General features: G+C 39.8%; 2 protein-coding genes and 1 pseudogene across 2 annotated transcripts; 1 reads left to right on the top strand and 2 right to left on the bottom strand.

The window, feature by feature from the left end:
* Window positions 1-2,819: 2,819 nt before the first annotated feature.
* LOC110556169 (olfactory receptor 2B6) lies at window positions 2,820-3,761 on the bottom strand. Its single transcript, XM_021649824.1, has one exon. The coding sequence runs from the start codon at window positions 3,759-3,761 to the stop codon at window positions 2,820-2,822; it is 942 nt and encodes a 313-aa protein (XP_021505499.1).
* A 9,250-nt stretch (window positions 3,762-13,011) lies between these two features.
* LOC110556162 (putative olfactory receptor 2W6) lies at window positions 13,012-13,963 on the bottom strand. Its single transcript, XM_021649815.2, has one exon. It carries the CDS (start codon window positions 13,948-13,950, stop codon window positions 13,012-13,014), a length of 939 nt encoding a protein of 312 aa, XP_021505490.1. The 5' UTR covers window positions 13,951-13,963.
* An 11,905-nt stretch (window positions 13,964-25,868) lies between these two features.
* Window positions 25,869-26,288, top strand: LOC110556170 (proteasome maturation protein-like; annotated as a pseudogene).

A 26,288-nucleotide genomic window follows, 5' to 3' on the forward strand; every position in this document is an offset into this window, starting at 1 on the left:
TTATTCATTCTGCTTCCCCCCATAAGCCCCTCCCTCCTCCCCTCCCAACCTATATTTTTAGCAAAGTGTAAGTTCTTACTTTTGGTTATAACTACCAGTTTTCTTTCATACATTGTGATTTTCATGATGTATCTAAGAACTCATAACTAAAGACATAATGGCATAGTTTTAAAATGTTTTTCTCCTAGAATTTTTATTATCTTTATATTTAAATTTAGATCTATGGTTAATTTTGAATAGATAGCTTATATCTAGTTTCATATTCTTACAAGTAACTGACCAATTACTCTATCACTGATAATTGAAAGAAGTGGGAGATAGAAAGACCTGGAGGAGACAGGAGCTCCAAAAGGAGACTAACAGAGGCATAAAAACTGAGCCCTGGGGGCCCTGAAGAGACTGATCCCCAACCAAGAACAATGCATGGAGAGGACCTAAAACCCTGGCTCAGATGTAGCCATAGACTTAGTATCCAAGTGGGGTCCTTAATAAAAGGAGCAGGGACTTTCTCTGACATGAACTCAGTGGCAGGTGCTCTGATTACCTCCCCCTGGTGTGGGGGGTGGGCAACCTTGCCAGGCCACAGAAGAAGACAATGCAACCAGTCCTGATGAGACCTAATAGGCTAGGATCAAATAGAAGGGGAGGATGACCTCCCCTATCAGTGGACTGGAGGAGGGATATAAGGGGAGAAGATGAGAGAGGGTGGGGTTGGGAGGGGAAGAGGATACAAATTGAATAAATAGTAATAAATGATACTACTACTAATAATAAAAGAACAAAAGAAAAAAGTGATAATTCCTATATCAATCGTCAGTTGATTGTACATGTAAGAATGTATTCCTAACTCTTATTATGGCCTGTTGATATGTGGTTTATTATTTTCCCAACACCAGGCTGACTTGATTTTTGCAATGGTATATTAAGTAAATTGAGTAAGAAAGATGAACGCCCTAACTTTCTGCATTTTTCATATATTTAATATTATGTTTATTTTCATTTTTCTGTTTAATATTTAGAATTACACAGTTTCCAGCTCTGAGATATCTTACTGAGATTTGATTGCTGTTACAGGGAATCTACAAGTCAAGTTGGGAAGCTATGTTTTAGCAATATTGGGTCTTCCAAAAATTCATGAGTATGGATTATCTCAATGACACAACCAATCAAGGGAAGCCAATGAGCATTTATAGAGCTTTCCTCACAATATCAAACCACACATCCCTTTCAAGCATTAATGAACATTTACAAATATTTAGTCCAAGTAAGTTGGTTAAATCCAAATGCCATGCACTGGGTAGTTTAGAATGACAAAGTTTTTCTCTCACAGTCATAGAGGTTCAGAAGTTCAAGGTAGAATCACTATCTGATTTACAAATGATGTCTTTTTTGGGGTTGGAAAGTGGAATAGAGAATGTTTGTTTATGTGTGCTTGGTTTTTGTTGGGGATGATGAAGGTGTCTTAAAATTAGACTGTGTTGATATTGATTCTGTTCTGTGAGCATACTAAAATCATTGAAATAGTCATAGTAAATGAGCAAATTTTATTGTGTGCTAATTATATTTCAGAAAAGGCATTTTAAAAGAAAAGAAAAAGTCACATATTAAGAGAAAATAGCTATTTGATATGTTTGACAAGGGACTAACTGAACTAGATAAACCAAATTAACACAATCATACATAAAAAGTGAAATATTAAAAGAGACAACTAAGAAAGTCAGAATACTATATGAGTATGTTTTAAAAACATGTACACCATTAAGGGAGAAAATCTAAAAAAATGGAAATATTTTTAAGTCCATTCAAACCATGAAAGTTAAACCAAGATAAGATAAATGATTTAAAGAAACTTAGGAAAGCAAGGAGATTGAGATAATAATAAAAATGCCTCCTGATTAAAAAGATGTCAGGCCTATACGAATTCACAGCAGAACTGCAGAGGACTTCCAAAGGATGTCTGCAACCAACACTTCTTACAATCACTGAAAACAGGAAAAGATGGAGCACTTCCATCTACAAAACCAGTATTATTCTAAAACCACGACATGGTAAAGACCCCATGCAAAAACTACAAGCCAAGATACCTCATGAACCTAGATGCAGAAGTAATTAATCATAAAATTGCAACCCAAATTACAGGCATATATCAAAAACCCACCATCATCAAGTTAACTTTGTTCTTCAGGAATGGTTCAACATATGAAGGTCAACAAATATAATAAATACATCAAAGAACTTCAAGACAAAATTCAAATGACCATTTCAATAGATGCGAAAAATCCCTTTGGCAAAAGCCAATTTGCTTTCATAATAGAAGCCCTAGAAATATCAGGAGCAGAGGAAGCATGTGCAATGCAATCCAGGTTGCATACGACATCCACAGCCAACATCATCCTAAAGGAGAAACACTCTAAGAAATCTGACTAAGTTCAGGAAGAAGATAGGACTGTCCAGTATCCCTACTCCTTTTCCATATAGTGCTTGAAGGAGCTATGGAAGCAGCCAAAGGAGCTTTCTTCTGATGAACAGAGAGAGAAAGATGTTCCATCTCTTCTTACATTCAGCAAAGGGATTAGAATGTGATGTTTATAAGATGATTTAAAGAATTAGGTTCAGGGAGGCTGTTTTTTTTTTTTTTTCAGTGTTTTCAACAATAATCTAAACACAATTATCAATAAATGTTCACAGCCTTGGCTTGGATTTAAACCATTGCAGAGAATCATCCTAGAGTATAGTCAAAGGAAACCCTTTCTCCACCAGCACAATAGAAAGTGAAGAGGAGCCTGGGAGTGTTCTTTAGTGTATCTTTTCCATATTGCTTAGTTCTTGGTTAAGAAGAATCTCTTGATCAACCTTTTAAAGGCTTCCTTTACCTCTTTGTTCCTAAGGGTATAGATAAGGGGGTTCAGCATCGGAGCAATAATTCCGTAGAAGAGGGAAACCATCTTCCGTGGGTCCTTGGAGTGGGCTGAAGGTGGAAGTAGGTACATGGAGATAGCTGTGCCATAAAACAGCGATACTACTATTAGGTGGGACCCACAGGTCCCAAATGCTTTCTGTCGACCTTCAGCAGATTGGATTTTCAAGATTGCACGGGCAATAAAACCATATGATATAAGGATGAGAGTCATAGGTGTTAAATGGAAGACAATACTCCCAAAGAAGAGCTCAGCCTCATTTGGTGTTGTATCAACACAGGCTAACTTGAGCAGTGCGGGCACTTCACAGAGGAAGTGATCTATGACATAGTGACCACAGAGCGGCAACTGGAGAGTTAGGGTGGTCAGCCACACTGAGTTCCCAAAGCCAATGATCCAGGACACAGCTGCCAACTGCAGACAGAGCCTCTGGTGCATGATGACTGAGTAATGGAGAGGCCGACAGATGGCTACAAACCTGTCAAAGGACATGACCGGCAGCAGCACACACTCAGTGGCCCCCAAGGCCAGAAACATGAAGAGCTGGACCACACAGCCGCCATAACTGATTACTTTCCTAGTGCTGTGTAAATTTACCAGCATTTGTGGAACTGTGCATGTGATGTAACAAAGATCTATGGCTGATAGATTAGTCAAAAAGAAGTACATGGGAGTGTGGAGTTTGGGGTCCAAACGGGACAGCAGAATGATGTTGAGATTCCCAAAGATGGTCACTATGTAAGAAGTCAAGAAGACCACAAAGAGTGGAAACTCCAGCCATGGCTGATCTGAGAAACCCAAGAGAACAAACTCTCCTGTGATGCTCTCATTTGCCCAACTCATGATCAGTGTTTTAACTTATGGTTCCTGAAACATACAAATTCAGGAAGTCAGTTCACACATTTTGACTGTTGTATGTTTAACATTTATTGGCTTTTCCAGTTCTTCAAAACCAGATGTTTATTAACTCTTTAAATTACATATTCTTATTTTAATACCCTTTCAAAGATATTTACATAACTGGTGTTACTGTAACATAAGAAATTACACAGTTCAAAGCACCGTTGAAGCAGTTACCTAGGTATTTCTAAAGTTTCTGTGCCTGCACCCACCCCTCTCAACTGAAAGCTACAATTTAAAAAGCAAATTCCTGACTCAGATAAATTTGTAAGGTTTGTTCTTTGATTCTTTGCCATTGGTTAATTTTTCTTTGCAGTAATTCCCACAGAGCGACTAGTGGGAATATTCAGTCATAATCTCCATTACATTTTTTCACTATCAATATTACAACCTGCTGTTGTTAACCAGAGTTCAAGTTATACAACAGAGCTATACTAATAACAGAGCATGACACTGGCACTAAAAGCAGACATGTTGATCAATAAAATAGAGCCAAGGACCCACACCTAAACCCACACTCTTACAACCACCTAAGTTTTGACAAAGAGAACAACAGTGCATATTGGAGGAAATAGAACATATTCAACCAAAGATGTTAGCTAAACAGGATAGTTATATGTAGAATGAAACTTGATCTTTATCTCTCACCTGTACAAAACTTAACTCCAAATGGACCAAGAACTTCTATGACATACTGACCCTGAAAGAAGAGAAAGTAAGGGATAGCCTTGGACTCATTGGCATAGGAAAGGACTTTCTCAACAGGATCCTGATGGCACAGACATTACATGAACAATTAATAAATGTGACCTCCTGAAACTAAAATGTTTCTACACAGCAAAGGACACCATCATTGCAATGATGAAGCAGCCTGCAGAGTGGGAATTTATTTTACCAGGGTTACATCTGATAGGTTACTATCTAGATATACAAAGAAATAAAGAAACTAAAGAGTAAGAAAATAAAAATGGAAAAGCAAGGGAGAGATGAGGTAAAGAAGAACAGATGGATGGAAGAAGAAAGAAAGGATTGAAAGAAGGAAGGAAGGAGGAAAAATATTGCTGTTGGTAGGAATTCTGGTGTGGACTGTCTGGATAAAGAGAGATGTCACAACTAAGGATTTCCTGAGTTTCTCCAGTGCTGTAAAATACCCTCAAGCTTGTAGAACTGAGGTGACACTATGCTGCAGTTTCTGCAAAGACCTCCAGCTTTATTCCACTATTTTGCTCTATCAGTAATGAAACTCATCAACTTTAGTAATGTTCTTGTTTAGATGAAGAGCTGCAGGTTCTCCCTACCTACAATACTGATGAATGAAATATTCTCAAATATTATTCAGAAGTTGTCTCATTATAAAGATTCATGTACTGGTCAGTGGCCTTTTCAGTGGCATTTAATTGCTAGAATTCAGTCCCAACCTGATTCTCTGAGAAGCTCTGGCTGATAAGAAGACAATTACTTTTCACCCATATTAAGTTTCTGTAATTACAGAAGCAATGTTCTTTCTCCTGTCGTTCTGAGTCCACTGTGTGGTGACATTTGCCAGTGGAAGTAATATCTGCCCATGATGCTCAGCAGTTAGGGAACTAAATAGGGACAGGTCATTGCTGGGAAGGACAGGAAGTTGTAAAAATAAAGGGCTGAAGAGGGAGAATACAGTGCCTCTAAGAGTTATATTGAACTTTTCTCACTTTAGGATCAAACTTTCCCATTCTGGAAACACTTAATCATCTTGATTAAATTCATTATAAAAATGACATTTGTCTGAGTAAAAAACTGAAGTATCCTTTTGCATTAAGTAAGTTTAAGCATCTTGAATTGCTAGTTTTATCAGTGTGTGAAAAATGAAAGGACTTGTTAACACCTGAAACAAGCTCAGAACCCCATGTCTCTGAAAGTTCTAACACGGAGGCTGCCCAGCTAGTATCTACCTGGTAACTGTAGTTCACTGTCTAAACCTAGAGCCTGAAGGGACACACAAGCAATTTCTCTGCTCCTGAATGGGGTTCTGTCTGCAATCTTTGCAGAGACAGCCTTTCTCAACACTCTCAGCAAGAAAATAATTAAAATCCCATGTTGAGCTTCTCTTTTCCAGCTGGGGTATAAGGATAAGGATAAGATTTTTTTTTTCTTCCTCCAACATCATAGTTCAGCTTTAAAAAATAACAAAGTTGTTCGTGTTTTCTCTATTTGCACCAAGACCAGGCTGTGGGCAACACTAAATTTATAGGATCACAGTTGCCGTTTTATAAACTGTAGGTAACAATTGGGTTGGATCATGAGGCTTCTCTGCTCCCAAGTCTGTTTTCCAGTAGAGAACAAACAAGTGCTGCCAGGTACCCACTGTAAGAAAAGTGAATGGAATGAAGAAGCAAGATGGAGTCAAAATTCTCTAAATGCAGTCATGGAATGCAAGCCATACTACACAAGATCAAGCACTCAAATTTCAGTTCATTTTTTCCCAGCATGTCTTACACAGTGTTTTAAGAAACTGTTCTACAAACCTCACTTGGAGCCTTAGATCAGGATGGTTTGTATGTGTTTGTTAGTTCAAGGAACTTTGAATTAGAAATGGACTCATTAAAAGCATGCAGACCCAACAAGGTCTTCATAAACTCTTCAACATCAACCTGATATGGCGAAGTGTGCTCTGCCCCCTCATTCTGCTCTCCAGGAACAAGTCATGAGATCTTCACTCAGGAGTAAATCAGAAAATATGAGAATAGGAGTCCTGCAGGCAACAGGAGCCTTCATTTTCAGGCATTGCAGTGCGGAGGGGGCATTCCCTGCCCTTTTCAGAGTCCTCCCCATCAGGACTGCACAGGGAGACTAGAGGAAGATTCCTCATGCTGCTCTGTGCTCCTGCTTCTTCAAAAGGGAGCAACCCTTCCTTCTTACAGCCAAGGATGATACCCAGTGGGGCTCTCTGAATCACCCTTCCTCTTGCTCACATTCTGTTCTGCCATGCTCTTTCCCTGGGGACCTTCTCCCCAACTGTGTCCAAGACAAAAGGGAATGACAATAGGGACTAAAACATTTTATGTTGCAAATATTCAGTTTTGTGCCATCAGGGTAGGAATTTGCTTCCCTTTGTAAAGGAGCCAAGAGAATGCTGTAAAGCCACAGAGAACTGTGCATTTGCTCTGCAATTGGATCTGTGATCCATGTTTATACAGTGGTCATTCATGAATTTCCTCTGGAAATGATTTTATTACCTCAGTTTATAGGAGGATACTTTTGTTTCTTACATAGCCAAATGATTATTTTCTTTCACAGATTTTGCTTAGTTAAGCTTTCTCCAAGATCACTGCCATTTCTTACGGTTTTGTCAAGCTTAAAATTCTTGATTTATATTTTTCAATAATCTTTTCTAATCAAGACTTATTTTATGTATAGACTCATGTCACTGTTTTCAAAGAATAAGTATGAAAAAAATAAAGCATGAGTGTCTTATTACTTCAGCAACCGTAGATAATATAATAGAAAAGGATGACCATCTGAATATAGAACTCAGATTGCAAATCTACATTAGCAGGTTTTAATTTTCCAAACAGTCAAGGAAATATAGGTAAGTAATAATGAGAAGTCATCTGTCACATAAGGAAAAGAAATCAGCCACACCTCATGTTACCAGTGTTACTGAAGGGGAAAAGACTACTCACAAAATATTGTGCCCTGGCCTTGCCCAAGTAAATAGCACAATCTTTATAAAGCATGTCCAGTCCCCTAACAATTTTTGCTTATGGAAATGTAACTTGTAAAATGAATTACTGGTATGTAAAGATGGTATAAAGAAAACTTTGTAATGACAAAATATGGAGAAAAAGATTTTCTCTGTAGCGAACGGACCTAGTTATAAATATTAGGAGCCAGAATTACTCAAGTGTGATGTTGTTGAGTGAAAAAAATAGTGATAGAAGAAAAAAAAAAATAGGACAATGTCAGTTATGAAATAGTGACCCAAATGGTCTAAATGCAATCTTAAGTGTTTTATGCCTATGCCTATACAGGTTTGTGTAAGAGAAAAGTTAAGGGTTCTTCTTGGATACTTGCTAGGGCACTCTGAAGGGGACAGAGGGTTATGTCAGTGGAAAGCAAAATGAGAAACAAATGGACTCATCCCCTCCTGCCTGATAGGAAGCAGTCAACCACTAGATCTACACAGAAATCCCAGGAAATAGAATTGAGAGGAGAAGAAAAGGTGTTTAACAAGCCTTTAATTTGCAGAATGGAGCAGGACGAATAAGTTTTAAATATTTAACAGTTCTTTTTTTTAACATAATTTTTTTTATTGAATCTTTGGGAATTTCACACCATTTACCCCAATCTCATTCATTTCCCAGTCCTTTCATACCTGCCTTCCACCTTTATAGTTCACCCCCCCCACACACACACAAAGTAAATAAAAATAAAGATTAAAAAACAAAACAACAACAAAAAACCAAAAAGCCATCTCTGGGCAATGACCTGCTCTTCTACCAAGTGCAGCCTTCTTTGCATGTACCAATCCACTCCTCCATCTTTCGCTATCCATCACATATTCGTTTGTTGTAGTGGCATCGGAATTTGTGGTGTGTCACATGGCATAACTTTACTTGCAAACAGTGATATCCATGAGTCATTAGTCTGGTTCAAGGCTTCTGTTATACCATCAATTACTGGACCCTGATAAAGACTCATGGACACCCTGCGGTTGCTCTGAGTCGTGGAGATCCCGAAGCTTCGGATCTGCAGGACAGGCCCTCTACATGCTCCAGCGGCTCGTAGATGTTGGCATAGATCTGGGCGGTAGCTGAGTTGGTCAGCCTGACAGCTCTCTTGCACCCACACCATTAGGACCAGTTTTCCTGCACCACTCTTGTGAGGGATGTAGCCAGCACGCTAATATGAGGAAGCCTGTGAGGGCCACAGCCATCCAAGACCAGCTCTCCTGCATAGCTCTAGTGAGGGGCGGGGCAGCTCTGCGCACATGCCTCAGGTGTGGCTGGCGGGAGGCAGGACCAGCTTTCTTCTCTCACGTTTCCAGGGTTTCCCACGCTCACACCAGCAGTGCCAGCAATGTACTGGTTCTTAAATGTCCAGAAATCTAGTTTTTAAGGACCTAGAAATGGGAATGAATCTTCAGGTTTTAAAAATAATAGCAATATGAGATATTACTAGTCAATTGTTGGTCTTCATTCCTGAGCCAATACAGCCCTATTTAGGATGTCTTTTCCTATACCTATTTGTAGGGTAGGACTTACATTTTCTCTTAGATGCAGTGTTTCACGTTCACATTGGAACCATTTCTCCAGCTGCAGCTCATTTTTGTGAACTGTGATAGATGTGAGTGTATTTTTGTTCTTCTGGTGGATATCCAGTTTTCCAAGGACCTTTTGTTAAACATGTTTCCTTCTCCAGCTCATGCTTTTGGCATGTTTGTCAAATATCAGATGGCTGTAGTTACGTGTACTCATGTTTTGGTCATCTATCATATTCCATTAGCCAACATATTTCTGTTTGTGCCAGCACCACACTGTTTTCATTATTATAGCTCTACAACATATCTTGAAATCTGGAATGGCAATCCCTCTATTATCATATGTTTTGCTCAAGATTGTTTTGCTTATGGGGTCTTTTCTGGTTCCATATGAATATTGATTTGCTTTTCATTTTCTATTTCTGTAAAGACAGAAAACAGACATCACCAAGAAATGTTTATTTGAATAAAACTATATTTGCCCTAGACAGGGGTGGACAGTGCAAGAGAGGTCATCTCTAAAATCATAGGAGATGGATTTTTAATTTTTTCAAACCTTTCCTGTATTATCTACTTACACAATCCCCTTTTCTTTTTAATTGGAGTGGCTTTAAAATATGCTATTTAAATTTTTTACTGCAGTTTTATTTATTGTCTATATATGTGTGTAGGTATATATGTATTATCCTGTGTACCCTACGTGTGTGTGTGTGTGTGTGTGTGTGTGGGTCAGAGGACAAATAGTGGTCGCTGGTTCTCTCCTTCTATCATATAAATCCTGAATATTGAAGTCAGGTCATCAGATGTGGTGGCAGGCACCTCCACCTGCTGAGTCATGGTGAAAGACCCATATTGTCTATTTTAAAGCTTATGTCCCCCCATGTGTATTCTCATCCATAGCAGCTTGAAATGGAAGATTTTCGTTTTCTTTTTACCACGACTGCTAAGAATCCGTGATCCAGTCATAATGTCACATGGCCTGGTCTCTGATGCCATGTGCCTCCCCTTCCTCCATGGCTTCAAAATCTTCCTAAAACTTTTAAGTAGTACTACACCATTTTTAACATTGTTACTCGGATATGTTTAAAAGCTTATAATTAAAATTGTGGCCATAATCCTATTTCATGGTGAGAAAAAAAATCAGAGAGAGCACACACAAGCTTCCAAGCTTTCATCCGCCGGAACAGCCACATGTGTGTTCAGGCTTGTGCTTTCCCTCTTAGACTGTGGACTCTTCCCACCACTTACAGCCAACCATTCCCTTTCTTGGCTCTTTTCCCCCGCCACATACTTAAATCTCTATTCTTGGCAATTTTCTTTCCTATCTATGTCATTATTTTGTTACTAAGTCATACTTTCCTTTTTATCTTATAAATATATTATAATTTATCTCATCTTAAGAAAAATGGTCTCTCTCTCTCTCTCTCTCTCTCTCTCTCTCTTTAATCTTACCACTTCTTTCTACATTTACTCCCATCCTCTGCTCTTCTTTGCAGTTTTTTTTTTTTTTTCACCAGATGGTTTACTTTGGTTGATTGGCCCTCAGATGTTTCCCCTCTTCCTACACACATTCTCCTCTCACAGTCCATGCAGTCCCTCTGCTTTTGCTCTTTGCTGGTTCTCACAGGACTAAGCCTAAGGGCTGGTTTCCAGGTCCCACTTCTTTTCGTCCTTTAGCTTTATTTCACGCTATCGCTCCCGTTTTCCTTCTGTAAACACCTTCCTTTCCAGGGTGGTTCCCGCTCCTAATTCCTTCCCACTTTCTTCATCTTTTTTTCTTTTTCTCTCATTTTCCTCATCCTCGTCCAAAGGTTGCACAGATTGCTCCCTCTGCTGGGAACGCTCCCATCAATGTCCGACCTGGTGTCTCCTCATCTCTATCACATAGAAGTTTGCCGGGATGCACTTTCTGAGGCTTTCCTCAATGTTGCCCTTCCCTGTAGCCAATGGTCCCATGCTCTACTATGCTTCTAAATACACAGCTATCACTGCAAAGAGGTTCCCCCTATTTGCTCGTCTTTTCCTTCTTATTAGAGAATGGAAAGTCAATGCAGTGATGAGGTGTGTGACATTTTAGTGTTTTGTTTCAGTACCTAGAACTTGTTTTCAGGGCTTTTGCACCTCCTAACAGGAGGAGAAAGTAAACGATGTGGCAAGTAGTTGACAAGCTATTTCTCACAATTCTACACGGAAAATCAAAGCAAATGCAAACACAAGGATGCAGAGGCATGCAAGCTAACTCATTTCTCCCGGAGGAAGTTTAAGAGCAGAGAAAAGTAACATGCAAAATTATGCACAGTGGGCAGAAACCTGAGGCATTTGACCCAAATGCCTGTGGATTTAAAATATCACTTGGTAAGGACGACTCATGATTAGTGAAAGAAAGGACTCATGGGGCATAACATAAAATGCTTCTATATTTTATTTTTGGTGGTATTCTACAGTGCTCATGAAAGGACAGGACAATCAGGGTATTTTAAATTTATTCTACTCTATGCCCAAAGTAGCATTCTTTGCACATTATTATATAAATAATCGGACTGTGAACATGTTAGTAAAGCATATTGATGTTTTCCTCATGAGTTCTCACATTGTTAGTCCCTACAGCCTATTACAGTGATCTGAAATATCTTAGATAAGAAAGAGGTAAAGCAAAATAAGTCTCATGGGAAATGAATTCATCTGGAGTTCCATTAGAGAGCTTGAAAAATTAGTGTATATATAGAAATATCTACTTTATCTTTTAAGTTCTTCCTTGCCATACTGTGTGACATTGATGTCCATGTAAATAATAGAGCAAATCAAGAAGAGTTTGTTTTGGCTTAAAGTGTAAGAGGGGTTAATACTCCGACATGGAGGGGGAGGGCCTGGCAGCAGCGCCACAGTGCGGGAGTGTGTGTCTGGGCTCCTCACGTCTCCATATGTCAGAAGGAAGAACAGGAAGCAGAATGTGGACAAGGAAGTAGGGTGAGGCTGTAAAGCCTGAAACCCAGCTCTCAGTGATGTACTTCCTCTAGTGAAGCTCCGCTTCCCGGAAGGTTCCCAACTTTCTAACACAGTACCACCAACTGGGCATGCAGTGTCCAGGCACAAGAGCCTGCAGCAGTATCTAAATTGCTACAGTGTCCGCTGCTCACATTAATCTCCATGACAGCAGGGAGGCCCTGCCGTTGGTAATGTCAACACGAACAGAGCAATATGCAGAGAATGACCAGTCACAGGTCTTACAACAATCCCCGCAATTCGTCTCATGTCTTTTCTTCCTCAGTTCAAGTCGTGTTCATAATATATGTGAACATGGAAAACTAAAACCAATCATTTGAAGCAAGAAGACCCCTCTGCCTTCTCTTGGCATTGACAGGTAGGTGAAATGTTAAGAACTTTCTCCTCTTAATCTTGCTTTACATGCTTTCTCCTTTAGTCTCTGTCGCTTGAAAGTCAAACATGAACCATTAAGGTCACTTTTGTAGGTGACTCAAAACACATAGGCTCTGTGAGCCAGTTGTGGTGCTGGAGATGTTAAAACTAAATAGTTGAACTATTTGTTTTGGCTCTTGGGCAGGCATTTGGCACTAGAAAAGCACATTTCAATTTTCTAGAAAAAACAAAACAAAACCACAAGTGTTTCTTTTGCATTACTTATAAGATCTTCCTTTTCATGTTTGTTAAGGACCTACTAGGCACAGTCATTGTGATTTTTAAAAAGTGATGATGCCGTTCCCAACTGGCATTTTGCAAGGATATGTTGTTATCTTACCAGGTTAGAATTCCTTGGTGATGAATGCTGAGTCAAAGAAACTTGAGAAGACACAATTTCGCAGGAGTATCATATCCTCTCACCCTATCCTTTCTTGTCAAGTATCTCTTCTTCTGTAGCCCTAGACCACTCCTTAGGTCTGACAGTTTGCAAAGAAGGTGGGTAGAAAGGCAGTCCCCAGATGCAATCATTCCTTGCTATACATCTGTGCTTCCCTTCCCTAGCACTTTCTTTATGGCCTCTTTGACATCTTTATTCCTCAGAGTATAGATCAGTGGGTTAACACTGGGAGTGACAATGGTGTAGAAAAGAGTGAGAAACTTGCCCTGGTCCTGGGAGTAAGTGTTTGCAGGCTGGAGGTACATATAGATGATGGTACCATAGAAGAGAGAGACAACGATTAAGTGGGAGCTGCAGGTGTTGAAGGCTTTCTTTCGTCCAGCCGCTGACCTGATCCGAATCACTGCTCGGGCAATGTAACCGTAGGAGATAAGGATTAGGATAAGTGGTGCCAAGATGATGAAAATAGCCAGGGCAAAAGCCAGCGCCTCCAAGGCCATAGTGTCCACACAGGCCATGCCAATCAGTGCTGGCATCTCACAGAGGAAGTGGTCCACTCGCCTGTGCCCACAGCGGGGCAACATCAAAGTCTGGGGTGCCATGATGAGGGAATTGCCAAAGCCGCTCAACCATGCCACCGAAGCCAGCTGCCCACAGAGACGAGGGTGCATGATGACGGTGTAGTGCAGGGGTGTGCAGACAGCAGCATAGCGGTCATACGCCATGACGGCCAGGAGGACACACTCTACCCCTCCCAAGGCCAAGACAAAGTACAGCTGGATGGCACAACCCACATAGCTGATGGTCTTGTCTGGACCCCAGAGGTTGTAGAGCATCTGTGGGATGGAGCCTGTAGTGAAACACATGTCCAGGAATGAGAGGTTGGCCAGAAAGAAGTACATGGGTGTGTGCAGCCGGAAATCCAGAGCCGAAAGCAAGATGATGGTCATGTTGCCAAGAAGAGTGAGCAGATAAAAGGAGAGAACCACCACGAAGAGGATCAGCTCTAGGCGAGGGCGGTCAGAGAAGCCCACGAGGATGAAGCCTTCAAAAGAACTTGTGTTGTCCTTTTCCATCACCTGCAACCACGTGTTACCTAGGAAGAGAAAGACCAGTGTTGGTGAAGGTCGCAGATACGATTTCTTAAAATAGAATGAGTGGTAAAATGGTACCGTGGGAATCTCTTCAGAAATGCTGGCTATCTGATCTAAAGTCAGATATAAATCATCCTGGATATAAATCATCATTTGGTCTGAAAAACATCAAATTTGTGTTTTTAAAGTTCCAGCTTGTGTTGATTTGTCAACATTTTGAATCACTATTTTTCATCAGCTGGCTGTAAAATATTGTTCACAAAAGGTGATTGATGCCATATGCCTGGTGGTGAATACCTGTTACCTGAGCACCCCAGAGGCAGACACAGGAAGGTCAGGAGTTCAAGGCCAGTGAGTTGTGGGCCAAACTGAGCTATATAGAAACCTGTCTTAAAAAAGACTGATTCTTTTACAAAGGAACCAACACTTAAATTTTTTCCATTATTTTTAAAAATAGGGTAATTCCAAATTGTCCTACTAGTCCATACCCTGTAGAGAGGCTAGGGGCTTGGTCCTAGAAGAGAGATATGGATGTCCTGTCAGGTGAAACCTCATTCTGAATACTGTCTCATCACTCCTAAGAAGTCTAGAATTCAATCCAAACCCAAGAGAGTAGAAGTGACTGAGCAAAACGTTGGAAAGACCTTATCTTGCCATTATTCATATCTATACCCATGGGTCTCATCCATCCTGCTGCATGAAATATGATCCTAATACCCAGTGTCAGACAAGATAGCAAATAATGTACATCACCACTTGTGCATTCTTCATACTGTTTTGCCTCTATAATAAAACTATAGCTTACATCAGTGTGTTGTGGCATTAGAAGACTTTTCTCCCATTGGGAAAGCCTTTCCACAAAGACTGAAAGGACAAGAAAAGCCCCAGAGCCCATCATGAGTGAATATTGAACATCTCCTTAACAGTCTTTTCCTCTTCTTACACTTTATACTTAAAGCGAACCTTACTTCTAGAAAACCTACATTGAATATTTTCTTTATCTGTCTTGATTTCATCACACTAAAAGATTTTATATCTTATATATCATTTTATAGTCTCAGGTTTTTGGCAGTGGTTTTATGTCTTAGGGCAAATATTCTGTGTGATGCAAGTTAATCAATATTTCTTTCACATTTTTCTAAGCAGTTAGTAAAAAGTTACAGGATTGTGAATTTTATTAGAAGCTAATATATTTGTTGGGTACACTAGAGAACAAAAATATTTTGCCCATTAAATGTTGACACGTATTAGAAGTGGAATTTTATCAAAGTTATAACAGAGTGGAGGCTTCAGTGAGTTTCTCCAGTTGTAATGCGTGGGTGTGATAATTTGATAATCTCTAGGTAGACAGTGCTTTGAGAGTTGAGAGGCCGTGTTTATGATGAGGATAGCAAGGCTTTACTGCTTCCTCTTGAAAAATAGAAATTTAGAACATTACAATAAATTGTTGGGGAATTGTTGCATGGATAAGAAAGAGTGCATCAAATTCTGGGATTTAGAGGGCTTAACACGTTTAAAAAGCTATAATTGTGACTACAGGAAATAGCAGTTAATTCTGAATGGTAGAATACATGTCTTTTTTTTTCTATTAGCTTTGGTGTATCTTTTTAAGTTGTAAACATCTTAAAATATAAAAGAAAATAAATTATGTAGTACAGCAACCACACTAAATATGTACACACCAAAACTTGAATTAAAATGTTGAGACTTCATCTCATGTGTCTTGACCTATTGCATCATGTTTAATAACAAGTGTTATTTATAAATTCAGTAAGGCAAGAAGCTATCTTGGCAAAGATGAAGCAAAAAAAAAATCATAATTTTGTTCAGGGAATGAGACAGTTGTGACAGCCTTGAGCACTCCAGAATAAGTCTAATGAAGTCTTGGATATCAGGAGGAAGTGACTGTGACTGTCACTTTAATGACTTTATTCCATGACTACAGTTCTTAGACCTTTCCTATGACATTCACACAGACATGAGTGTTTATTGACTGTAAAAAAGAACATAAACCCTAGTCCTTTCCTTTTCCTTGCTTCTTAAATCAACCAGAAATCATTCAAATATGATTGTTGTTATCAGTGTTCCATTCTAACTCATTGACCCAATCACTTGTGTTTTTCCCTAGCCCTTCCTACAGGGGAGGATGGCTTTCTTACATTTCAGACAATAAACAGCAAATGACTACATCTTTTATTGGTCTAAAATGTTATTTTAAATATCTATGTGTCTATCTTTACTTGAACCTAAGGAAATTACTTCTAAACATTGGTTCACCTTAGAATTTAAATGTTTTTGCATTGTTTTGAAAAACAGCACAAGTATTTACATGTTTTGTGGCTTCTGGATCCATGACCAGATACTAAAAATTTTACATATTCTATAAAAAATCAAACAATGCTCTAATATCAGTCACTATCTAGTTACCTTGTCAGGCACTGGCATGGAGTTTACTACTTAGGTGCTTCAGAGGAATGAATTGAAAAGTCCCAGAGTTAAGAATGAGACGGATATTTCAGACTAAACCCACTGCTCATTTTGTGCATTCAGTGGCCACAAAGCTATAAGACTCAATATGAATATGTTGTATTCCTTTTACAGGTTCTCCATGCTGAAGCTCAAAGTCACAGCACCACTCAGTATTCGTTCCTGAGAGTTCTCACATGATACAAGATTATAATCAGTATCCTTATCCCTAGGATTTTACAACTCAGCAGGTTCAAAATTTTCTAAACTTATTTTGGGGAGAACTCCACAGAAGCACTCACAAATCTTTCTCTAGTCTCTACACAGACTAGAGAAAGGTCTCAGGATCAACAACTTACCAAACTTAACAGCACCCTCAGAACTGCCATGACCACAGCTCCTTCTCTTTCCTGGGACTTAACCTGGAAGTCAAGTGGAATTACCGGAGTATAGACAAGAGAGGAGAAAGACGGCTTTAGGAAATCTATAAGAAAGGAGCTAAATCAAAGACCAATAGTACCTAGCATAGCGGAATTGGCCTGGGTGAAGAAAGAATGTTGGTGAGCACAACGGATTCACGTTACTCATGCTGTAGCATGAAGCCCATCTGCAGTCTTCCAGCCCATATGAGGAGCCAGGAATAGTGCAGTTGAGGGGGCTCTGATGATCACCCGCATGGGTGGTGCGTAAGGATCTAAGCACTCATGTCTAACAAGCAAGAACATCTTCTGGGTGTCTAAGTTGATATAGAATCGGTTACTCTATGAAGGACTCCTAACATTCCTACCCAAATTCCCTTAGCTAATTATTGCTAACAAGAATTGGGAGATTGTATGGTCTCATGGGAAATACTGCTGTTCTACTCTCCACCCCCACCCCAGCCCACATCAAATTTGGTGTGTGTGTGTGTGTGTGTGTGTTGAAGTGGAGAGAGAGAGAGGCAGAGAGAGAACCAAGTCTTCCTGATGGATGATGGAGTCTATTTTAATCAAGACCGGTAGCTGGTAACAAGTATTAGGCACAGGAAGTGACCACCCCATATTTGATCCTGAATGGAACCTGGAGAGTCAAGGAAAAGAAGCACAAGGCTACACAAGTGTCATTTTCCTCTTGTGGAAACAGTGTATACTATTTGCTCACTCATGCAATTAAAGAAGCACTGCCAATTAGGTATCCTCACCAATTCATTTATTTAAATTTCTTTTTTATTTATTACTTATTACAATTTATTCACTTTGAATCCTGGCTGTAACCCCTTCCCTCATCTCATTCCAGTCCCACCTTCCCTCCTTCTTCTCCCCGTATTGCCCTCCCCTAGTCCACAGATAGGGGAGGTCCTCCTCCCTTACTTTACTCTCTGACCCTAGTCCATCAGGTCTCATCAGGACTGGCTGCATTGTCTTCCTCTGTGGCCTGGCAAGGATGCCCCCCGCCCAGGGGGAGGTGATTAAAGAGCCAGCCACTGAGTCCACATCAGAGATAGTCCCTGTTCCTCTTTCCAGGGAACCCACATGGAGACAGCTATGTCTGAGCAGGCATTCTAGTTAAATTTCTATGCAATTTTAAGATCCATAGCAACAAGTTTAGTGGAATGTTTTCTATTTAAAACATATCTATTAAATAGGGAGATAGAGGGCTGGAGAGATGACTCAGTGGTTAAGAGCACTGTCTGGTTGTGAGCCTAGCCTTTAACGGCTGAGCCATCTCTCCAGCCCTGTGGTAGCTCAGTAACCAATTGGTTTCCCAAAGTGAGGGGAACAGGGACTATTTCTAACAGGAACTCAATGACTGGCTCTTTGGTCTCCCCACCCCCGAAGGGAGGAGCAGTCCTGTTAGGCCACAGAGGAGGGCTTTGCAGCCAGTCCTGAAGATACCTGACAAAACAGGATCAGATGATTGGGGAGGAGGTCCCCCCATCAGTGGACTTGGAAAGGGGCACGGTGGAGATGAGGGAGGGAGGGAGGGAGGGAGGGAGGGAGGGAGGGAGGGAGGGACTGGGAGGGAATGAGGGATCGGGACACGGCTGGGATACAGAGTTAATAAAATGTAACTGATAAAAAAAAATAAAAAATTAAAAAAAAGCACTGTCTGCTCTTCCAAAGGTCCTGAGTTCCATTCCCAGCAACCACATGGTGGCTCACAACCATCTATAGTAAGATCTGATGCCCTCTGCTGCGCTGAGGTACACCTGCGGGGAGAACACTGTATAAATAATAAATAAATCTTTAAAAAGAGGGAGACAGTTTAAAATGAGAAAGATTTCATTTGATATCTAAAATTAACACAAAAATATATTAAAAATAATTTCACTTCCCTATTTGTAATTTGATGTAAAATGGTTAAAGTGATATAAAAAAATTATGATCTGAGTGATACTAGAACAGATTAACCCATTTCAGTTAAAAGGAAGTACATAACAGTGTTGGATCACTTTACTGTCAAGGTCACAAGGAAACCATATAGGGACAAATGCAAATTACAAGCATGTATTCTGTACTTAGCAGTCAGTGACCTTTCAGGGAGATAAATTTACATATCTTTCCTTAGTGTTGGAAATCTTAGTTGGTATAGAAGAGATAGCACCTTTAAGGGTGCATTGTACATTTAAGATATATTTAAATTTTAATAATTTTTATTAGTTACCTACTAATTTTACTGACTATTTCTGGGTACTTTTTTTCACATAGAAATAGAACCCATATGAAAATTACCATGCTAAGCGATTTATCTTAAATATAAACATTACTAAAGTAATGCAATTTAACCTTAGCATCACTAATCGTACTGAGGAGAAAGGAATATTTTGACTGGGCACAAATGATGGTATCACTGTAGATATTTTTATAATCATGGTATAGTGTTTTTGTTGTTAGCAGAAACTGAATACAAAGGTGAACAGTTACAAGTAAATCACAGGAATTCTGCTTTTCAGCTTAATTCTTGGCACACGTGACCCGCTTCACACTTAGATCTACCTATTGGCTTGTGTAATCATCTCTTAATTTAGAATTTTCTTATGGAAACTATGACGAAAAACCTAGAAAATTTGATGCTCTCAAAATTTTTCTGAGATAATTAGTCCCTCTGAGAGATGAAAAAGAAAAGAAAAATGAGGTCCACAGGGGCAGAAACAATGGAAGTAGAAAAATGGTTAACCAGGAGAAAATGATTCAGAACAATCTTGTTTTTATTTTTTCCACTTCAGCCTTGTTTTTTTTTTTTTTTTTTTTTTTTTTCACACTTAGCCTCATTTCAAACACAGTCAAGTTTATAATTGATAGGAATAGTGTAGCATGCAAAAATGGGTATGGAATAAAGCAATGAAGCCCAAAGATTATGTGTTAACATGTTAATACAAAATAATGTTACATCGTAGAACATCTCAGAAAGGGGAGCAGGATCTCTGTCAGTCATCTCTCTTCAGTGCAGCTGTGTTCAAACATGTTCTGTTTTGTTGCAACTTAATCTGTCACCACAGTAGCATTTATGAAGAGAAGACATTACTAAGGCAACTTTGATTATGTGTAGTCAAGGATCCATTCATTCTTTGAATCTTATTCCTTGGACCTGTTCTTGATGACTTTCGCCTCATTGTGATTTGCCTGGCCACCAAGTTTTAAAACAGTACAGATGTTGTGTGTCTTTCCCTAATCCATCTCACTAAGCTGCTAAAACTACTGTGGCATCTGCCTTTCAGAACTGACTTTCCTTCATCTCTGGTACTGGGGCTACAACTGCACCGTTACAAATGCTTCTTCATTTAAAAAGACAATTCTAACTTTTTGCTGTTTGAGAGAGGGACTCTTCCTGTAGTACAGGGTAGCCTTCAACTCCTGGCAGTCTTTCTGCTTCAGCGTCCTGAGAGATGGGGTTACAGGCATGTACACTACAATCAGGATCATTTGTTCAAAATTTTACAGTCTCACTGCTTCTCATCATCCTTCACTTTTCTACAAAAGGAAGCTTTTTAAAACACAAGCATTTTTTAAACTTTAAAAAAAAAAAAATAATTTATTCACTTTATATCCCGATTGTAGCCTCCTTCTTCTTCTCCTCCCAGTCCCAACCTTCCTCCCTCTTCCCCACTATTCCCCTTCCTTAGTCCACAGAAAGGGGGAGTCCTCCTTTCCTACCATCTGACCCTAGCAAGGACTGCCTGGATCCTTGTCCTCTGTGTCTAGTAAGGCCCCGTCGCCAGGGGGAAGTGATCAGGGAGCAGGCAGGAGTCCATGTCAGAGACAGTCCATGTCAGAGACAACCTCTGCTCCCCTTACTAGGGAACCGACATGGACACTGACCTGCCTATGGCTACATCTGAGCAGGGGGTCTAGTCCTCTCCATGCACGGTCCTTGGTTGGTGCATCAGTCTCCGCAGGACTCCGTGAACCCAGATTTGTTGGCTTTGTTGGTGTCCTTGTGGAGACCCTGTCCCCTCTGGGTCCTTCTATCTCCCCACTCTTTCATAAGACTCCCTGGGCTCTGTCAAAGTTTGGCTGTGAGTATCAGCATCTCCTTCAATCCCCTGGCGGGTGGAATCTTTCAGAGGACATCTATGGTAGGCACCTGTCCTGCTCCTGCTTTTCAACTGCTTCAAGTATCTATTCTGTTTGCCCTTCTGAACGAGAAGTAAGCATCCTGCCTAGGGTCGTCCTTGTTTTTTAGCTTCTTTAGGTCTGTGGATTTTAGTATGGTTATCCTATATTATATGGCTAATATCCACTTATAAGTATATTCCATATATATCTTTCTGGGTCTGGGTTACCTCATTCAGGATGATCTTTTCTAGTTCCATTCATTTGCCTGTAAATTTCATAATTTTCTTGTTTTTAATATCTGAGTAGTGTTCTATTGTGTAAATGTACCACAATTTCTATTCTTTAGCTATATTTTAAATATAAATAATATATTTCTATTATTTATCTATTCTTCAGCTGAGAGACAGCTAGGTTGTTTCCAGTTTCTGGCTATTATGAATAAAGTTGCTATGCACATAGCTGAACAAATGCCCTTGTTGTATGGTGGAACATATTTCAGGCATATGCCCAAGAGTGGTATAGTTGGATCTTGAGGTAGTGCTATTCCCAATTTTCTGAGAAAGTGCCAGAATGAATAAGATATCAGAAGATGGAAAGATCTCCCATGCTCATGGAACAGTAAGAAAATATAAGTATTGCCAGCCCATCCATATATAAAGTTGTGACATGGAGGTCCTTGGCCTAGAGAAGTATGCAAGTATTCTGAAACACTGAGTTTTATTGGGAAAACATTTACATTTCCAGCTTTATCTTAGGACTTAAATCTCTCTCTCTCTGGGAGGTGGGGGCAGTTCGTGCACACGCATACACACACGTTTCTAGCTTTTCTCCTTCTTTAATACCAGCATTCCAGGCAACCTGGCCCGCAGGCTTCCAGGGACCCTCCTTCCATCTTCCACAGGAACACTGGATGACAGACGCGCACTACTGACTAGCTCATATGGGTACTGGGGTTCCAACCTCAAGTTCTCTTGCTCTCGAGATAAGCCCTTTATGCAGCGAGTCCAGATCCTATCAACTTCCTCTTGATCTTATGGGTTACAATTATCATTAACAACAACAACAAAGTAGGGTCAACTCTAACCCCTTACGTGTTTAATATGTTTATATCACTTTTTGATGTACAATATGTGCAGATCTATTTTTTGAAGGCTGCGGTTTTATTTTTCTTTACAGACAAATACCACCTCATAATGTCCACATAGTATATTTTCATTATCCACTCATCAGTTGAAGATAAGGCAGTTGTCTCTACTTCCAAGTTTTTGTGTTTTGAACATCAATGAACACGGTTGGGCAAATATCTATGGTATATCATGTCTAGTCCTTTTGGCATGGTATAGCTGAGCCACAGGAGAAATTTATTTATTTATTTTTTAGGTTTTTAAGAATTCTCCACACTGATTTCTACCATGTTTTCAGTGCCACCAACAATGAATGAAGGTTCCCCTTTCCCCATATTCTTCCTAGCATTTGTTGTCAGTTGTTTTCTTGACCTTATCCATTCATACAAGGGTAAGGTGTCATCTCAAATGGTTTAATTCTATTTTTATATAATTGTGAAGGATGATGAACATTTTAATCTATTTCTTAGCCAGTTTTTCTTCTTTTGACAATTCTCTGTTCAGACCCACAGCCCATGTTTTGAATGTGTTGTTTGTCTTCTTTGACTGTATTATGAGTTCTTTATATATTCTGGATAGTTATTTTCTGTCAGAAGTACAGTTGGCAAAGACTGTTCTCCCACTCTGTGATCAGACTAGTCACTCAGTTGATTATTTGTATATTGACTAAGTGGGGAAAACTTTCAGACATGTGGAAGTCCCGCTTGTCAATTGTTGGCTTTGATTTCTGGGCAAAATCAGAAAGTCCCTTCCTACACACATATTTTAAAAAGATACTGCCTTTTTTTTCTATAATTTTCAATGTTTCAAGTTTCACACTGGGTCCTTTGATCCATTTGCAGTTAATTTTTGTGCAGGGTGATAGATATGGATCTATTTTTATTCTTTCACACGTGGACATACAGTTTTCCCAATACCATTTGTTGAAAATGCTGTATTTTCCCTTAGTGTTTAAGTCATATTTGGCATCTTTGTCAAATATTAGAAGGCTGTAGCTATGTGTTCTCATGTTTGGGATTTCCGTTTTGCTCCATTAGTCTATATGCCCATGTTTGTGCCAGTACCATACTGTTTTTATAATTATAGCTTTGTGATATGTTGAGATCTAAAATAGAAACCCCTCCAGCATTGTTCTTTATGCTCAGGTTTACTTAGGTTATTTAGAATCTTTTGTAGATCCAGGTGAATTTTAGGACAAGTTTGTTTTTTTTTCTATATCTGCGAAGAATAAGATTAAAATTGCATTGAATCTGTAAGTTGCTTTCCATAAAGTGATCATTTCCTAATATTCTACCATCCATGATATGAGGAGTCTTACCATTTTCTAGTGACTTTCTCAAACTCTTTCTTCGGAGATTTACAGGTTCCTTTGTCAAAGTCTTTCACTTCCTTGGTTACATTATTTCCAGATGGAAGTAGAAAATATTATATTGAGTGAGGTGACCCAGACCCAGAAAGACACACATATATGCTCTCTCATTTGTGGTTCCCTGATGAGAGAGAGATGACTATATAGCCTTGAGCAGCTGCCCAAACCAGGGAAGTAAAAAGGTACCAAGATGGAGGGGGAACAGTGGGCAGGAAGGAGAAAGAATGTTAGAAAGGAGAGTAGCAGGATACAAGTGATATAAATGAGAAATGGAAAACCTCGGGCTGACGGATTTAACTGTGGAAAGCCATTACAGGAGAGGGAGGAAACAGGAAAAGTAATACTAAGAATGTTTGAAAAAGCCATAAATCATATTTTTATTTACCTAAAATTACATACAATGCCTAAAATGCATGTTTATGTATACATCTATAGATTAAATGAAGCTATACTCTTTGGGTTGACAATGCTGCCTTCACAAGCTAAAGCTAACAAAAAAACTCAGCACAGGCATGAGGAATCCCTTTAAGAGAGTCAAGAAGTCCAGTATAATATTTAGAGGTTGAAGGTAACCTATTACTGAAGATACTGTCCACTTCAGACACAGAGTTCAGAGGATCTGAGCTGGATTTGACCAGGAAGCTTCTCTGTAAGGACTAGCTTTCATAGTGCTGGAACGTGCTATCCAAGGTGCCAAGTGGAGAAAGCAACTAATAAAACCCACCCATGAAGCCTATAAACCACAACAATTACTAGCATGGCAAGATATCATCAAGATGTGATACTTATATCTTGGTGACAACGATCAGCTCTCTAATTGGACTTAAGTCTTGCTCAACAAGAAGGAAATCATGCCTGGTGCTCTAAATCTATCCAAAGATCCAGGACCAGCAGGAAAAGAGAATCTACTACTGACATTTTACTAACCCAGCATAATTCTTAACAGCATTCTACTTACGTATCCTTATATCCAGATAAATGGAATTTTAATCCAGTACATGGCTGTTCTGGTAAGGGATCACATCCAAAGATCTTCTAGGTCTCTATGACCTGGCTGCAATACAGACACTCCCTAGATTACAGTATGATCTGACTGGAATACAGACATGCCTGAGTACTCACCTTTAATCCCCAACAACGCAGATAAGGTTAGTTTATAGAAGAAAGCAGCCATGTTTGAAAGTGACATCTAATTGAGGGACAGACAAAGTAAAGAATCACAGAAAGTTCTGCCAGACTGAATCAGAGATAGGATATACCCAACTCACATAAGAACAGCACAGGAAAGAAAGGCTACTTAAGGGTAGAGGGAGGGAGGGAGGAAGGAGAAAGACAGAGACAAAGACAGAGACAGAGAGTACTGTATGGTGTGGTGTGTGTGTGGCAGTTTTTTAGAGACAGGTTGCAGAGAACAAGCTAGACACAGGTGAATACAGAATGAGCCCAAGAATGAGAAGCAGCAAAAAGATTAGGATGTATTCCAAAGTTAATATAAGGCAAAGTAGAGCAGTTCAAGCAGAAGTGGAGAGAAGCCAGATTGAATCAGTCAGCTTAGAAGATTAGATTATGTAGAGACTAGAAGCTTCCAGGTTTAGGCCTAGGGATAGCTAGAACAGAGAAAACAAAACAAAACAAAAACCTCTCTGGACTCAGCCCAGGCCGTGTATTTGCACAGCTTGGGTACAACTCTCATCTCATCCTTTGAACAGAGGAAATAAAAGAGACATTTACACACCACTCATCAAAAAGTGTCTTTTTGTCACAGACAGAAACCATTACAGAAATCCACACTGTTAAAAATGCAGAGAGCAGAGAACAGCTGATCCTGGGGTACACAGACCAAATGGGTACATCTGCAATACAACTTCTAGACTTAAGGCCCAGGAACACTGACGAAGAGAGGTTGGGAAGACTGTAATCCAGACTACCCAAATGTATTATGTGAGATTGTGACTCCTGGAAATGACAGGGCTGCCTCACCCATGACAGCTGGACAATGTGGCTTCCCGAACAAGGACAACACCTGCAGAAGTGGAAGGGGGAAGTATCAGGAGGCTCTCCCTTTAAACAAAGAACTACAGGCAAATGAGGAATGCTGAAGGGGGTCTGCTCTGTAGTTGGTTACCCAATATCAGGTAACTAGTCAGTCCTGAAATATTTTGTGTATAAGAAATGCTAAACACATTATAAGATTCAACACGTTGTATTTATATAATGTTGCATTGTATAACACATTATAATATATACATTAAGGAAAGTGGGTCAGGAGAGAACGATGGGTGGGGAACATGGAAATTGCTGGAAGGAGAAAAAAGAAGGTGAGTGATGATATAATTATATTTTAGTTTGAAAAACCAAGACAGATGGACTATAGCAGGCTCAGGCTTTCGCGGAGTTTATTCCAAGATGAACGCCAGAGGCCTTGGGTCGCAGCTGAAGGACTGACTGTTCCGGTGACAGAACTCTCAGGAAGTGTTCCTTTTGAGAGGCCATGATCTTCTTCAGAAGGGGTTTTCTTGTGTGAAAAAATGAACTCTTGCCCAGTTACCCACCTTTCTTATCAACAACAACAAAAAATTAGCTCAGCCAAGACAAGATGAACTCCTCCACCCTGAGGATGTCCAGGGTCTGAAGTTACAGATGGAATCCATGGAGGTGCGCTAGGTTCAGCCTCTTCCGTTTCTCCCGCGCTCTAACCTCTCACCGGATATTTTGAGGGGGAATCATGAGAGCATTGGTTTCAAGGCTATTCCTAACGATCCATCGCAAATTGAGCTGATGAGCGAGTCACACTTGATGGTGGAGTATGAGCTGGACTTGCCGTAA

Source organism: Meriones unguiculatus, chromosome 19 (assembly GCF_030254825.1).
Source record: "Meriones unguiculatus strain TT.TT164.6M chromosome 19, Bangor_MerUng_6.1, whole genome shotgun sequence".
NCBI classification, from domain to species: domain Eukaryota; kingdom Metazoa; phylum Chordata; class Mammalia; order Rodentia; family Muridae; genus Meriones; species Meriones unguiculatus.

Bases quoted from the DNA above. Each gene is read 5' to 3' on its own strand.
- LOC110556169 (XM_021649824.1), bottom strand. From the start codon at position 3,761: ATGAGTTGGGCAAATGAGAGCATCACAGGAGAGTTTGTTCTCTTGGGT.
- LOC110556162 (XM_021649815.2), bottom strand. From the start codon at position 13,950: ATGGAAAAGGACAACACAAGTTCTTTTGAAGGCTTCATCCTCGTGGGC.